The sequence below is a fragment of the Micrasema longulum genome, unplaced genomic scaffold (genome assembly GCF_059751315.1).
Source record: "Micrasema longulum isolate JH-2025_06_02 unplaced genomic scaffold, ASM5975131v1 h1tg002458l, whole genome shotgun sequence".
Lineage (NCBI taxonomy): Eukaryota > Metazoa > Arthropoda > Insecta > Trichoptera > Brachycentridae > Micrasema > Micrasema longulum.
Window position 1 is genome coordinate 108,255 of NW_028279602.1, and position 16,819 is coordinate 125,073.

Genomic DNA, 16,819 nt, shown 5'->3' on the forward strand with positions numbered 1-16,819 from the left:
TAGAGATACGCATTGTAAAACAATGGTCCCAAATGTGAACCCTGGGGTACTCCGGAGGAAATATCAGCAAACTCAGATCGAAAACCACCAAGAACAACAGCTTGGCTTCTATTGCTGAGATAAGATAAGATCCATCTGTGAACGTCTCCTTTTACACCCAAGTTTAAAAGTTTTCTCATAAGAATGATATGATCCACTCGGTCGAAAGCTTTTTCGAAGTCTGTATAAATTACATCAACCTGCTCAAGTTTGTCCATACAATGAAAAACATAATCTATAAATTCTATCAAATTGGAGATAGTAGATTTGCCTTTCAGAAACCCATGTTGTTGGGGAGGTATTCCTTTTACTATGATTGGATAAATCCGAGAATAAACTATTTTTTCGCACACTTTGCTGAAAGTATTGAGTATGGAAATACCTCTATAATTAGAAATTTTATTTTTTGAACTTTTTTTGTGTATTGGTAAGATATGAGCTTCTTTCCATTTCAGGGGAAAATATCCTTGCTTGAGAGATAAATTAATTATTTTGTTGAGAGGGATACATAATGATTTTGCACATTTTACAATAAAATATGGAGGTACTCCGTCACTTCCAGCACCTCCATTTACGTCGAGTGTAGACAAGAACTTGTGTACCTCCCTTTCAGTAGTTTCAATTTTATCTATTAAACTACCGTCATCACAATATGGTGGTGCAAGATTTTCTACAGAATATGAAGTGCAAGGTTTGCTGAAGACCGAACTGAAGAAATCATTGAATCCTTGACAAATAGACTGACCACTGTTATATTTCTGATCTTTATACTCGAAGGATTTAGGGTAAGCAGAGCCACCTCGACGTTCTTTTATATATGACCAGAGTTGCTTGGGGTTGGATTTGATGTTATTTTGTAAAGATACAACATATTTTTGAAAACAATCTTCCTGAAGTATTTTTTGTCGATGACGCAACAGAGCAAACTCATCGTAATCGAGAAGGTTACCAAACTTTTTCCATTTGGCATGAACTTTCTTTTTTTCTTTAATTAATTTTAACAAAGAATCACTAAACCAAGTAGGATATGAACGTTTGCGACTACGTGTGTCGAGAGGAATGTGTGTTACGATCAAATCATTAATTAAATCATAAAACCTGGAGACGGTATCTTCCAACGATAAGCCGAGGAATTGTTGAATCCAGTTAATTTGTAAAAACTTTTCATTAATCAGATCGTAGTTTCCTTTCCGAAACCTTCTAATTGGTAAACTGTTTTCCTTAAGAGGGACAGTAAAAATATCATTAATGAAAATTTCTAACGAGGGGTGGAAAACATCTTCCTTTACTAAAGGAGAATTAGAGCGACTTACTTCCGATGCAAAATTACTAAAAACAAGGTCGAGAATATTATTTTTAGAGTTCTTATTCAAATTGTATTGACGAAAGTTATTTCTTATGAGTAATTCGATCAAGTTCCTGGCTGATTCCTGTAACTCGGCTGACCCTTTATGGATATAAACCGGGGAGTCAAAAGAAATCCATTGAATATTGGATAGATTAAAATCACCCGCAACAAAGTAAAAATATATATCATTTGTTAAGTATTTACTGTACTTTCTAATATAAATTTTTGTCCCTCTCCGTTGCAACGAATTTGGGTGTATAATACTCGTATATTCAATTTATATTTACAGTGAGTATTTCATAGGAAAATGGTTACCTGTTTCTGTGCCTATTTAAGTAAAAATATATATCATTTGTTAAGTATATACTGTAATTTCTAATGGAAATTGTTGTCCCTCTCCGTTGCAACGAATTTGGGTGTATAATACTCGTATATTCAATTTATATTTACGGTGAGTATTTCATAGGAAAAATGGTTACCTGTTTCTGTGCCTATTTAAGTAAAAATATATATCATTTGTTAAGTATTTACTGTAATTTCTAATAGAAATTGCATTCGCATAACTTCACGAATTAAGCGAAACTGAATCACATTACATACCCGTGAGTCTACGTCCACATCTACTCAATCTGGAACGCGCATAGCATGTTTGTATATTTTTTCTTTTATCAATTGCCGAGTGTGTGCAAAAATGCAATCAAAAATTTTAAAAACACAACAGAGATGAAGAACATTTAAGAGAAGGTAATATGGAAGTCTAGGCATCTACAGAGCTTATGACCTGTCAATGGCTGGTTTAAGTGGCCACTTTATACACTGTGTAACATTCACCATTCTGCCTATATTTGAACATCCATATTCCTTCAATTCTTTCATCTGTTGATGTTTGTGAAGTTAAAGAGCTGAAACCTTTATTTATGCGGATGAGATTCATCTCTAATATAAACATCTCCCCAGGGAGTTGAATCCAGTCCTTGTCTACAAAAATTTGGACAAGCTCAAAATATTGTTGATAAATTACCTGGTCCATGAAGAAGTATGAAAATTGAAAAAATAATATTTTCAAGCGTTGCCTAGTATGTAGGTGAGATAATTCAATTAGATGAATCTCACCCGCATAAATAAAGGTATATTAATATAAACAGCTCCCCAGGGAGTTGAATCCAGTCCTTGTCTACAAAAATTAAGACAAACTCAAAATATTGTTTAAAAACACAGTTTAATTTTAAAAAAAATTCAATGAAAATTTGTACATTTTATATGAAAAGTGTCATGTACGCTTTTACATATATATATTTTAGCACGTACAATTTTATTTCATAGTCCCTTGACTGGTACCTGAAGCGTAAGACCGATCAACTTACCTTCATGTTACAAAAAAAAAAAAAAAATACGCTTCGATTAGTATACCAATGCAGTGCTCTTGCACCATTAGGTGCGGAAAGGGGATAATGTTAAATGTTAGTGAACCGTAATAAATAAAATAAAAACAAACTTGAATAGATTTTCTGAGTCGTTCTTACCGAGGATTGAGCTTAGGAACTTAAGCAACGTGTTTCGCCACGAGGCGGAACAATTGATATGATAAATTAATTATTAATTACTAATGTTACAACCGTTGAATGCCATTTTATTATCTCGCGATAACCGCGTCATGGAGTGCGTTTGAGAGCGACACGACGCGACATAGTGACCCAGAAGTAAGTTTATGGCCGAATATCCTAGTAAGGCGGAGGCATTGTCGCCAAACACGGCTACCTAATTAATAATTATGCGTTATGCGTAGATTTGATCAGCGCATACGCGCGTTATTGTATCCAGTGTCACGGAAAACATTCATTTGACACGATAACCAGTCGAATACACCAAGTACAGGGCGTTCAAATGTTTTATAAGTTTATGGTTAGTGAAACATTTAAGTTTGTAAGTGAAAATTCTTGATGGAAGTTTATTGTAATTTAATATATAAATAAAAGACGACTTTAATCCATAAGTTTGGAATATCCAGTGACCGGTTTCATCGCTTTTGCGACATCTTCGAGACTGGTATCTTTATCAAAGAGTTCAATGTATTTATACAAAACAGAGGTAAGGATAGATAATTCAAAACTGAACTAATATTACTATTTTTTTCTGGAAAGAGTATAAGAACGAGATTTTTTGTTTCAGTATAATTTTAGTTTTTCAAAATGATTTATGGGTTTTTGGATTGCCCTAGCTCTTAATAAAAACAATTTATTCAAAAAGCAAAGCAAAAAAGACATGCTAATAATAAATATCTATTTTCTGTAAAAAAAATACTGCTCTAGTCCCACAATCCAGGGAGAAAACACGGAAATACGTTTGTATGATGAATAGTCAAACCGTCTTTCTTCCTAACATGCCGAACATTTTTTATTTTTAAATTTTAAATATCTAAATAAAAGTTAGCAAGATTGGCTATGTCCTTATAGTAGTTTTAAGCCAGAATCAAAGAGAAATCATGTTAACAGTCATTGTCATATTACAGTAGATGACATGAAAATCATAATGTCATTCGTCTATTGTTTGAAAATACCAGTTGGTAGATCGGAAATCGTACTGAAAAATTCCCACTATTATGATAATTATATTATAACCTCATTTGCTAATCTGATTTTACCATTTTTATGGATCTATGTACACCCGATGGTTCAGGAGGCACTATATTAGTACTCATTAGGAAGTTCAGTATTTTTTTGTTTATTAAAAGACTATTAAACTAAGCCAAAAACTTTTTTTTTTCATTTAATGTATAGTATTCGTACCATTTACATGCCGATGATTTGCAATTGTATATTCATTTCAAACCCGTCGACATTGTTGAAACACAAAGAGTAATGTCACTTGCACTCGAGCATATCTCTTCATGGACAAAAAAACATGGATTTCTCATAAATCCAACAAAAACCCAAATTGTTCTTGTTGGTACGATCAGGTTAACGAAGTTAGTCGTAAACTTTACAGCAGTTTGCACTCACTTAAAAGATTACAGAATTTCTTGCCAATTAATGTTAAGCAAACATTAGTCCAGAGCTTACTTCTTCCACTCCTTGACTACGCGGATGTATGTTATCCAGATGCTAACTCTGAATTGCTTGATAAGTAAGAACGATTGCAGAATATTTGTATTCGTTATGTCTTTAATCTTCGCAAATTTGACCACATAACCGAGTATCGCACGCAACTACACTGGCTCAGTATCAGGCATAGATGAAACATTCACATTCTATCACTTCTTCACAGTATTTTAAAAAATTCCACTTCGCCTGTTTATCCGAGAGAGCTCATCTAACCTCTTACACAACACGGACTATCTCTTCGCTCTAGTAACGAGAAAACCCCTTTAATACCCTGTCATCGCTCTATTTTTCTTGCCTCCTCTTTCACAGTAGTAGCCGCTCGATTGTGGAATAATCTACCCACTAATATTAGAGACGCCCCTTCTTTATAAACATTTAAGTCAAGATTGAAATGTCACTATCTTAATATTTAAATTGTTCCTTTATCCTTCTTCTTTCCTTCCCATCCCCTCTCCTCTCTTCATAGTATAGTGTTAATTTTTTGTATATTTTTATTTTGTTAATCTTTGTTTTTAATTCATGTATACAATTGTAGGATTTAATATGTCTATGTATTTATAATTTTCTCAAACTGAACGGTTTGAGTAGGTAGGAAGAAATTGCCTTAAGGCAATATGCCCCGCCCTTATATGTATATATATCGTGTAAATAATAAAAACGCTAATAGTTCTTTTTAAAAAAACTATTATTAAATACCGTTTTGCTCGAAGGGCAAAAGTTGGCTTTTTCTTGTTTTTTATTTCCTCTATCGATTTCATTTTCATTTCATTTTTTTGCACCACAACAGGCCAGGAGGCCCAATTACAGTAATGAATTACATTACAGAACAACAGAACAACAACAAAGCTTGAGAAAAATCACATTTTATTTTTTGTGTTCTCACCGTGAATCGAACCCGGAACTTTCCGTGCGTGAGTCAAGCGTCTTGACCACTACACCACGGAGGCCGCAATGTGTTGTATAGATCAAGTCCCTGATTTATGAATTTTGTTGGTCCTAGCCTTGTTTGATCTTATTGAAGTTATTTGATTTAGACAAAGAACTTACAATTTTGATAATCATTTCTAGTAAGTCTCCATTAAGGTAAATATAATATTTGAATAATTTATTTGGCACATGTGTAAAATCACATCAAAAATACTGTACAATAATTACAACATATTAGAATTATTAATTTTATATTTAAAGCGTTAACTTTGTGGTTTTCCAGTTTTAAAAACTTTACAAGCTTCTTTATCAAGGTATACTCAACTAATCTAGTCTAGTTTTAAAGATCGTATCCATCTCACATTACACTTCTTATCCTTACAAGACCAAATAACTTGATTTACTAGCTCCATACGCAGCATAATATTTAGTTAACATTGGTTTACTTCTTCGTTCTAATTCTCAAGGCACTCTCTTAATACCCATCCACAATTCCTCTTTCTTCTCTAACTCATATAGTGTCCATGCGGCTCGACTGCGGAATCATCTCCCACCTACCATCAAAGATGTTACTACATTATCTCTGTTTAAATCACGTCTGAAGAAACATCTCCTTTCTCTTCCTTAATCTCTCCTCCTTTCCTTTTTCCTCGTTCCCCTTTTTTCCTTTTTCCCATTGAGTAATAGTTTTGATTTAAGGTAATTTATAAACAAATACGTTTATTTCTATTTTTATATATCTTTAGCTTTTTAATCTTTTTTTTCTATTGAATTTGTTCTGTAACTTGAATTATAAAAATAAAACTTTTATTGAAGAAATCGCCATTTGGCAATAATCCCGCCAATGTACAAATAACATTATGTACAAAAAAAAGTTAAATAAATAAATAAATTAAATAGGTTAGAATTCATAGAAAAAAATAAAAATGAGTGGTGAAAACAAGTTATTTTGATTTATTTTTTTATAATAAATAACCACAAAGGTTTACATTCCTTATTTTTGATAGGCTTTTTTTTTAAGTACCAACCTCAGAACGATTAAAAATTTAAAGAAATCGTAATTAAAGGATAAATTATTGCTCTGTAGAACAAATTTTTTGTCTAACTAACTAACTAACTAACCATCACGCCATTTCCCCAGAGGGGTAGGCAGAGAGGATAGAACGCCACACCACTCTGTCCTGGCACACTTCCTTTGCTTCCTTCACATTCATACATCTTCTCATGCACGCACGTCGGTTATTCCGACTTTCTTGTCACTTTTATATATATTTGTATTAGACCTGTCGCGTCGGTACAAACCGATATACTTACATGCATCAAAACTTGATGATGGGGAGATCGGTAGTGTATCTTCATAATCGCTCGGGAATTTATCTTCAACTATGATGCGTAATAATGTAGCTTTGTCACTTCAGTGCTCAGAAACGTATACCGTGACGAACGCTTCCCCTTGTTACATATCGATGTTCCTACCCAAAACTTGAAGGTGACGTTGAAGGGTCGGTAGTGTATCTTCGTAATCTCTCGAGAGAATTTATCTTCAACTACACCATCATGATGAAGGTATGACGTCCTTAGATTCACATCATAATCGTGGCCCTGCGGTTACAGATCACATTTATACCTCCGCTCTGTATTATAGAAAACAAAAGTTAATACTATTGTTATAGGTTAGCAAAAGTTAATTTACTTGAAATATTATTATGGATCACTTTCCAATCCATCTAAGTTTACTACCGCAACATTTTTAGTACACGACAAAATAATTATGTCTCCTTTACGGTCTTGGCCCTTGATTACAATAGAACGATGTATTTATTTATTTATTTATTTATTCATATTTTTCGCTTACAAACAATTAATAATAAAAATAATGTGACCTCACTGGGGTTTCCCGTGCCGAGGACACTTAACAATTTAGTTTTTTTTTTATTACATTTGAGAATAAACAAAGAAGACTCACTTAAAAAACAAACATAATTAACAAATATTCAGACAGTTTAAAAAACAAGGTATTTATATACATCTATATTATTTATATTACAAAACACACAATGAAAACAACAAAAACCTAGCATAAGCTATACAGTTGTGGAATGTGGCGAATGAGACAATCTATTTTACTTCTACCTAGCTCCACTATCCATTTTTTTATAGCCTTTTTAAACATTTTCTCATTACTAATTGCTTTAATAGATAGTGGAAGTAGGTTATAGATTTTAATTGAATAATACTCAAAATCCCTTTGTCTGAAAGTGGTATTAGTTGGTATTTGTTTAAGTTGTTTATGTGTTGAGGATCTAGTGATTATATTATTTGTATGTGATGTATTGTGGGGGTTATGTCTTTCATTTGAGTAAGAGTAGTGTTTGAATCTATAAGTGAGTATTGTTTTACCGTATAATTGTTTTGGTGTCATAAGTTGTGATTTATGGAATATTTCTTCAGTAGATGTCTGTATCGGGACTCTGAGTATTATTCTAATGATGGATTTTTGTGCAACCAATACACTATTTAAAACTGTGTCACTCGCACCACCCCAACCGATGATGATTTTTTCAACATTTTGATGTGACTGTTGTTTGTCGATATAGTCAACCCCAATGAATAGATATACATATTATCCTATGTTATCTGTGGTCAACATAAACTTTCCATACCAAAATTGAAATATCCGTTATTTCTATATTTTTTTCAAATTCAATTTGTTACTTTTAGTAATATTCGAGACCAATGTTTCATTCAATTCATGCCTGGAAAAATTAGGTTCGCAATATTTATAAGAGATTGCTCTTTTTTAACGTCGCGACGGATTGTTTAACGATGCAATATTAATTTCGCATTTATTAGCAAAGAAAAAAATAAAACATTTGTTTTACATACAAACAACTTTGGTCACCTTTAAGAATCGCCCGCGTCTGAAACATTATTATAATATATTGTTATCAGAACCCTGATCTTTTTCTTTCTCATTCCAAACTCCTTTACTTATTATGTAAATGATACAGAATATTTTTACGTGATATATGTGTATATACACAAAAATAGAGCTTGTACATTAATATTAATGTACAAGATCAGGAATATCAAGATATAATATCAATATAATATCAATATCAAGATCAATACAGGATCTGGACTTTTTTGGTTTAAGTTTACAACGATTTAAACGAGCACTAAATAAATAGTCCAGATCTTGTCTCGATGTCCCTTATGTTTGTCAATGCTTCTTTCTTTTTTTTTTTAAATGTTTTAAACTACTCTTTTATTGTAATATTTAAACCTTATAAATTGTATACATGGACAATGTCTGTTAATAAATAAATAAATAAATAAATAAGCTCTATTTTTTTGACTCTAGCTCTAGTTTTTGGTTGATTGAAAAATATTACTTTTAGCAATAAACAAATCAAATATATTTATTTTGTGCAACAAGTTTTAAAAAATGTAGGAAGGTGTAAGATGTTTATACCTGGTCGGCTTCAGTGATAGATACATAGTAGAAATACACCTAAAAATAAATATGTAAGTCTATATCGTTGAGAATCGATCCTAGAAAGTGTGAATCATAAAACAAAATATTTAGACTTGATAAATTTTGCGATCGAACCCGGAAACTCCGCACGTGGGGTATTAGTTTTAATGACAAGGCTCTCACTGAAAGGTTTACCAAAGCACAAAGATTTAAAAAAATTAAGAACAGGATCAAAAAATGAGCACACGAATGTCAAAAATACCGTCCGTCCGTCTCAATCAATTAAAAAATTATTCATTGTCTATGATCCGTGTTTTGAATATTAAATAGTTTTCGAATTTTAACCGTTAGCTTTATATTTGATCGCTTCCTTGAAAAAGGATCAGTATTCTTTTGTAGCCCGAAAGGGTGCGGTCGAACAATTAAACAGTTCTTGTGAGGGAACATTTATTAAAAATTCTAAAATGGCGTGTGGAAAAATCAAAGTTCTGTTTCTCGTGCTTACGGTGGTGGCCATTTTGTTTGTAGACGCGGGAAAATGTGACGAAAACGAAAGAAAAATGTTGGATAGCAGTGGTCAGTTTTCAAAAAAAGAATCAATTTATTTTACGGTGTATGGGATACATAATAAATTTTCAATTGTTGGTTTTCTACCGTGTATAATACTTTTTCAATGTTGACTATTTCCAAAATATGAAAAATTGAGTTTTATATCACAATATACACACTTGGACACTCAAAGCATGTTGATAGGTTTAATTTTACAAACTAAAAATACTCGTCATACCTTCACAACTGTGTCCGCGTTTTATTATGTTTTACTTAAGACAGTTTAAATAACATTCATGTTGACTCCTAAAAAATATCTGATTTGGAAATAGGTACTCGGTATTAAAAAAGTACCCAACAATTTCAATTTATCAAATAATTTATCTGACTTATTGTTCTGATTTCTTTTGTAAGTTTAGTTTAAAATATAAATGTACATGGAAACAGAGAAAGAAAAGAAGCGGGGGAGACATAAAACATAAATAATACTATTATTTTTTTAGTGTTATTTTGTTTTGTTATTATATCTTAATATTTGTTGATGAAAAAAATTTATTAACAATACATATTTTAGGAATGTAAATAATTTTCAATTGTTGTCTGCATATGATGTTTTTTTCAAATCTTTTAACTGCTTATTTGTAAACAAACATTGTGATGCTGAACGGTAATGGCAAAAGTCAAAAATTGACGTTTTTGAGTCAAGAATACGTAAATGTTCCTAAATATATTTGCAATTCTCACATTTACCGGTATAATTATAAAATACAAATGTTGCCCTAAAAGTGGAGGCCTCTGTGGTGTTATGGTTAAGATACTTGACTCTGGGTTCGATTCCCGGTGAGAACACAAACAAATATTGTGATTTTTCTCAAGCCTATGTATTTTGAATTGGAATTTACTACCGTAATTATCAAGCATTTTGGCCAGGCTACATTTATTACTAAAGAAATAATAGAGACACAATGATCATTTTTATCTCTAAAAACGTTTATAACTAGATGCCAAAAGCTAGTGAACTTTTTTTGCAAATAAATGTTTACTAATAGCATGTGTCTGTAACTTTTCTCCGGTAAAAATTAGTTTTTTGAGTTGTGCCACCCGGGATGCGGTACACTCAAAATATCATCAATATAATTATACCCCTCCCCTGTCCACCCAATATGGTGTATGCACCTATGCTCTATGGAGCACTGCATTGGTACACCAAATGCAGCGTATATCGATCGTCCGTTATATAAATGTAAGGTGATCAGCCTTACGCTTCAGGTGCCAGTCCAGAAATATGAAATATTGCAGTGTTAAACCACCCTTTTAATCCTTTTTTTATGTCGACCTTCCCAGGAATCGAACCCGGGACCTGAAGCATAATAACCGAATGTGCCAACCACTGCACTATAAAGTGGACTCGATTTCCTCATTCCGGTTTTTACCTGAGTGCATCCGTCGAGCCGAAAGCACTCGTTTGGGATTCTGGTTATATTTCACACTTAGAGCTGTATTATCGATCTGCCCGGATGCAGACTCAAAGTATTATGTATGAATATTAAATTGATTGATTTCATTTACCGTGTTTTGAACTCCTTACAGAAGGCCGTACATTTGGTCATCATTTCTTGAAGAGAATGAGCTTTGCAGTTATCCCAATCATGTACAAGATGGGCATGATGACTACTCTGCTCATCACCTTGACTATCATGTCCACCAAGGGATTGGCTATTGGAGTACTGCTGCTGGTCCTAGGAGTCAGCCAGGTAAATATTCGCTTTGACAAAAATATGACTAAAACACTGTAATGCTTCAGTCATTTTTTTTTAAAATAACTAGTTAAACTGTATAGATCTACTAGTGAACCTGACAGACGTTGTCCTGCCCAAACGTTAGTTTGCCTGCTATTAGCTGGTTCAAGAAACATATTCGAATTTTCGATGAGTGATATTTGACATTAAGTTCGACATTTCAATCTATTCGTTTCGTCATTATGTGATTTGCTTTTGCCCAAAGCAAAATAAAAAAAAGTGCAATATCACCAGTCATCTTGTATATTATTATTCTAAAAATGATTGAGTGTATCTGTCATGTACGGGCCCGTTTCACACGAATCGCGCTAATTCACTCGGTCCGGTAAAATTATGATGGGTGGACACATATTTATTATTTTCCTTTTTGGTTTCATTTATTTAGTTTCTACTCGCGGGTGAAAATTTTGCTAAAAGGCCTCATGGTGTACTGTTTCTTGTTTTTACCTGCCTATTGATAAACGAAATAATTCAAAAAATAAATTATTAATGAATCCACCCTATGTTGTTTCGTAGTACAGTGGAATGTGTCATACCACTGATAGGAATACACATACGTCGTTTCGTAAAGCGCTGTCTCTCTCATCACCGTACTGGTGCAAAGGAGCACGCTGTCATGTCAAACATTTGAGGTTATGTTAATTGTTTATATTTAGACGTATACGATTCATATATTTATATTGCTTTGTGTAAGTTTGTTTATGACGTGAAAGCATAGTAAACTGTGGTCATATTTAAACATAATCTATAGAAATTTGACTATGTAATGCTGAAATTAAGATATGTTTGTTATATAAAATGGGTGGATTTCTGTTCAAACATGTTGAATTTTATCCTTTATGATAATTAGATCACATAATTTATGTAAATCTGCTTAGGCTACATTTAATGAAATAGAAACTATGTCATTATTTAATACTCAATCAATCAATGTATCAGAGTATTTATAATAATATATATAGGCGTAATATGAGCGCCTGTACAATTTATATTACGTACAAGCCAATATAAACAATACTTTTGCAAGGAAAAAAAGTTAAATTTAAAAACAATTTTTAAAAATCAAATCCGTGTTCATAAATGATGTTCAATTTGTTGACAAAAGAAAGCAATATCTAGTGCTTTCTTTTCTGGAAATATTGATTTTAAATAAGGTTGGATCCATATTATTTTAGAAACCTGAAGCTGATCGTAGAATAATATACTATAACCAGATGTTAGTAATCCCAGGAACTGCCCCAATGCGCCAAGATTTGGCATAAAATTTATTGTACAAGAAACTGCACAAGATTTGTCCAAGACATAATACGAGATGAAGAACCTACAATAAGTTGCTTTTTCTCCCATACTGTTCTTTTTTAACATTTAGTGGGGTGGTTATCGTTGAATCTGTGATAAGAAAATACTTGGAAACATTTTAGTATTAATTTAATCTAAATCACATGTTTGTTTTGGCTTTAGATAAGATAAAAAAAATTGACAAATATTTTTTATTGGAATTTCCTACTCGTACACGTGATTTCGTGAATTCCCATCATTTTAGAATCGAGGGAACTCCTTGGTTATTAATTTGATGTATTCGATTATTATTTATAATGAGGAAGTTCAATGCTACGGGAAATTGGATAAAAAATATGTTTTCTTATACTCGGTAAAAATTAGAGCACTTTACCGTACGGCGAATTTTCTCTAAAGCGTGTAAAAGAAATGTACTTTGAACGACGAGACGTCACAAGTTGCTATTCAACGTGATAGCGTTGATATGTGCTTTGATAGATTTCCGGTTTCTGGGAAGCCATTTATTCAGCGTTTAGTATATTTTGACAGCTACGAGGTTGTTATTTTGAATACCAGGACACTTCACCGATGGGAGCTAGAGACGTCAAGAGCGGAGTAATTTCTATCCATGTAAACACTTTTTTTTTACCCAAATTTTTTTTTTTACTTAATTTGATGAACAAACAAAAAACCACTGAACTTCCTCATTAAACGGAAACAAAGTATATAGTAGTTTTTTCCAATGTAAACTAAAACAGACAGACTGTAAACAATTTTACGGTAGACAAAGGACTAATATGTTTGATCAAAAAAGTTCCACTTCCAACTACCCTTGTCTCTGATCCAATCACAAAATAGCCATGCAAGTAGAATTTTTGCAAGACATCGGACTCTCCTCTTTTTGAATAGTCTCTCTGTAATGGGACTGTCATTATCAAGTGCCAATGTGTAGTTTGATTGACTTTTAAAAAGATAATAAATATTTAAGGTTTATACAGTAGACACTCTTTATAAAATAAATTATATTATACAAATTAATAAAAAAGAAAAAATAAAAGAATTTGAGATGAATAAGTCACTCAGATACCAACTTAATATTAAAATTCCCAAATTTCACCCAAGTCACTGTCAAAATAGCTTTATCTTCAAAGGTGTAAAAAATTATAATAATCTTCCCAATGAACTAAAAACTATTAAAAATATTATTTCAATAATTAAATTTGAAGTAAAATCTAAAGAAATTTTTTGAACACGTGTAAAAACTACATTAAATTTGTATTAGTATGAACGTATAATTGTTTTATGTTTTTTCTTTATTTATCCTATTTTTTTTTTCTCATGTACTCGTATTTAAAATTCTATAAACTCTTATAATAAACAATAAACAACTACAACAGTGTAAGTCACTCTCCAAGCACAAGAGTTAGTCTCTATTTTGGATAGTTACAGTGATAATATTTACTAGATATGTATAGAATTTTAAGAAAACATGTACCTTTTATGAAATTTATATGCCGCGGTTTGGAAATCTTTACCTGTATGTTTGTATGTGTTTATTTGTAAACTGTTTAGTAATTTGTAAAGGAATAAACTATTAAAAGCCTCAGAAACAAGCCGTTCCTCTCTAATGTATTTGTGGATTTTTGTTTCCCAGATAATCGCCCGTTCATTCAGCTTAACTGGGCCGCTCGCCACCGCCTACCCGGCTCCGTACGCCGCTCCCGTCCACCACGCTCCAGCTGTGTACCCCGTGGTATACTCCCAACCGAAACCCGAGTGGCCCGCAGTAGTACCTGTGATACAGAAACACGCCGTACCGATAGTTCACAGCGCTCCCACATACGCCCAAACCTACACGAATGGATGGCACGCTAAAGCTGGCTACAGCCCCTACGCCAGAGAGGACACCGAAGAAGATCCCGAATACGTCAACAAGAACTGAAAAAACTTGTAAATCTATGAACCACCGAACTAAGAACCAACATTATTTGATTCTTCCGGTTCCAATAATCCCCGGAATAGGTTTGCAGGAAACACTAGCGTCTCCTTCTTGCATTCAGGTATTTTTTTAACAGGCCCGTATAATTCTCATTTTATTTTTTAGCGAGCAGCTTAAGAGGATATGCTGTGGAAGAGCAATTTGATAAATAGTTTAATATAGTTATTCTGTCACTCACTCGCAGTAGCCTCCCCGAATACTGTGCGAAAAAGACAACTGCACGTCGGACTGATTTGGCTAGCAAAAATCGACAAAATAGAGGTCTCGTTATCCCGTTTTCGCACCCCAAAACAAAACCGATTTGGATTTTCTATAAGAAAGAATATTAGAAACAATTTTTTTGCATTCGCAAGTCTTGATTTTTTCAAAGATCCGTCTAAAACCTGCAGATTTAATTGGGCACTTTTGAAGGTTTTTGGATGGTCCTAGCTCCTGAAACAGACAATTTATAAAATAAATGCGAACCATCGGGATACGACGATGCAATAGTGGGTATCTATGTACAGTGTGTAAAAAAGTTATCGCTTTAGTGCCATAATCAAGGGAGAAAATACGGAAATACGTTCATATCAAGAAATGTCAGACCGTATATTTTCGTAAAGATTAAATGCTAGAATCTATTTTAACGAGTTTAAGTTAGTTGTTGGCGTATTTTAACTTTTTCAAAACAAATCTAGGCCATTTTTAAAGATAGAGACTACATGTTGAGATCTGCATTTGTGCGAGCTTATTCCAATCATCAACAACCCCATTGCTCAGAAAATGCTTCCATGGATTCAGGTCGAATCTGGTCTCGTAAAGGCGATAATCTTGTTTAAGTTTGAACATGAAATCCAAATTAGGGTAGCTATATGACTGTTGAGTAAAAAAATAAAATTATGCGTATCTATTGAGCAAATTTGATGTGTCTTTTTCAATATAATCAGGATACTCTCGGTACGGTGGTCTTGTATGGTTCGTGCCTTTAATAATTTCTGCCAAAATATTATGCGGAAGATTTACACCCAAAATGTGGCAGATAACATTTATAACTAGCAAACGTATTATTCCATCATCATCATCATCTCCCTATCTTGCTGTTTTGTGCATGTTTGAGAAAGATAATTAATATATGAGATATTAATAAAAGACAAAAACCTCGTTTCAAAATTTAATTGACAGTAATTTTATTTACGTAAATAGACGAACGAAAAACAAAAATACAAAACTCAGTTTTCTATTACCTTTTGCGTTTTCGTTTACGTTAAATTACTCTTAATAGAATTTTATTAATTTATTTAGTTGTAATATTTATTCGATTATGGAAGGTGTAATTAAGATTCACGTTTTAATATTTAATAAAGGTCTCAACATTTTAATGCTGTTTTAATAAACCTCCTTTCCCTTTTAATCAAAAATTGTTTTAAATTAATGAAGAATGTAATGAATTAGATTTATAATACGAACTTTTTTGGTTGGCTAGAAGATATTGCTTTAAGCACTTATTATTTGTACTTGAAGATTGAAATAGACAAAGAATTTTTAAAATTTTTTTTTAGAACCACTTGATTTTTACTAGATCAACTACTTTTGACAACACTAGGGGTGCCTTCTTCAGGGTTACTTATCAAATACCTTGAGGAGGCAACGTGTTGGTGCTGAATCAAATTGTTGGTGAAGTAAAAAAGTGGTTAACTCTTAAAAAACTTTTGTAAATAATCCCTTTGCGCGCGGTGATATAACATCGTGTTACCTCTAGTAAAAGACGGAATATTATTATAACTCCGAATATAAAAAAAAAAAAAACAGTGAGATATACTGTTTAATAATTATTTTTCCATACTTTAAGCAAAAAACATATACATTAGCCCTGTTGTAGCAAAATAAACAGTTGACTATAAGTGATATTCGGAAAAGTTTTTGAAGACATTTTTCATGTGTAATAAAATAAATAAATATTTTATCCAATAAAGAGCATTTGATTCCATTTCAATGCAACAGTTTGTAGGATAACCCGTTGGTTATCGGATTCCATACCCGCTGGTGTGGGTGAGAAAGCTATGTATCTAGCTACTTATCCGCTACATCTAATGGTCAACTTGTCCCAATATTTGTACCCGCTAGGGAACAGGTTAGCACTGGCTGATGACAATTTTACTGTTGGAAGCTGGAATCAATTATTTTACTAAAATGTCGTTTCTTAAACAATGTAGGCCGAGATGTGTAGATTTATTTAGGTTGTGCAAAAAAAATCCTTAAATTTTAGACACCAAATAAAAAAAAAATCATTTGTGTATCCGCGGCTTTGCTCACGCGGTATTA

At 32.6% G+C, this 16,819-nt stretch overlaps 1 protein-coding gene across 1 annotated transcript; it reads left to right on the top strand.

The window, feature by feature from the left end:
- The first annotated feature begins 9,321 nt into the window (after positions 1-9,321).
- Positions 9,322-15,876, top strand: LOC148272154 (uncharacterized). Its single transcript, XM_088240453.1, has 3 exons — positions 9,322-9,469; positions 11,033-11,196; positions 14,174-15,876. Exons 1-3 carry the CDS (start codon positions 9,358-9,360, stop codon positions 14,459-14,461), a joined length of 564 nt encoding a protein of 187 aa, XP_088096579.1. The 5' UTR covers positions 9,322-9,357; the 3' UTR covers positions 14,462-15,876.
- Positions 15,877-16,819: the final 943 nt, after the last annotated feature.

What these genes read in the sequence shown, in the direction of transcription:
- LOC148272154 (XM_088240453.1), top strand. Translation starts at nt 9,358, where the DNA reads ATGGCGTGTGGAAAAATCAAAGTTCTGTTTCTCGTGCTTACGGTGGTG. An exon ending in AAAAATGTTGGATAGCAGTG is followed by an intron (nt 9,470 to 11,032) that starts GTCAGTTTTCAA and finishes AACTCCTTACAG; the next exon opens with AAGGCCGTACATTTGGTCAT. An exon ending in TGGTCCTAGGAGTCAGCCAG is followed by an intron (nt 11,197 to 14,173) that starts GTAAATATTCGC and finishes TTTGTTTCCCAG; the next exon opens with ATAATCGCCCGTTCATTCAG.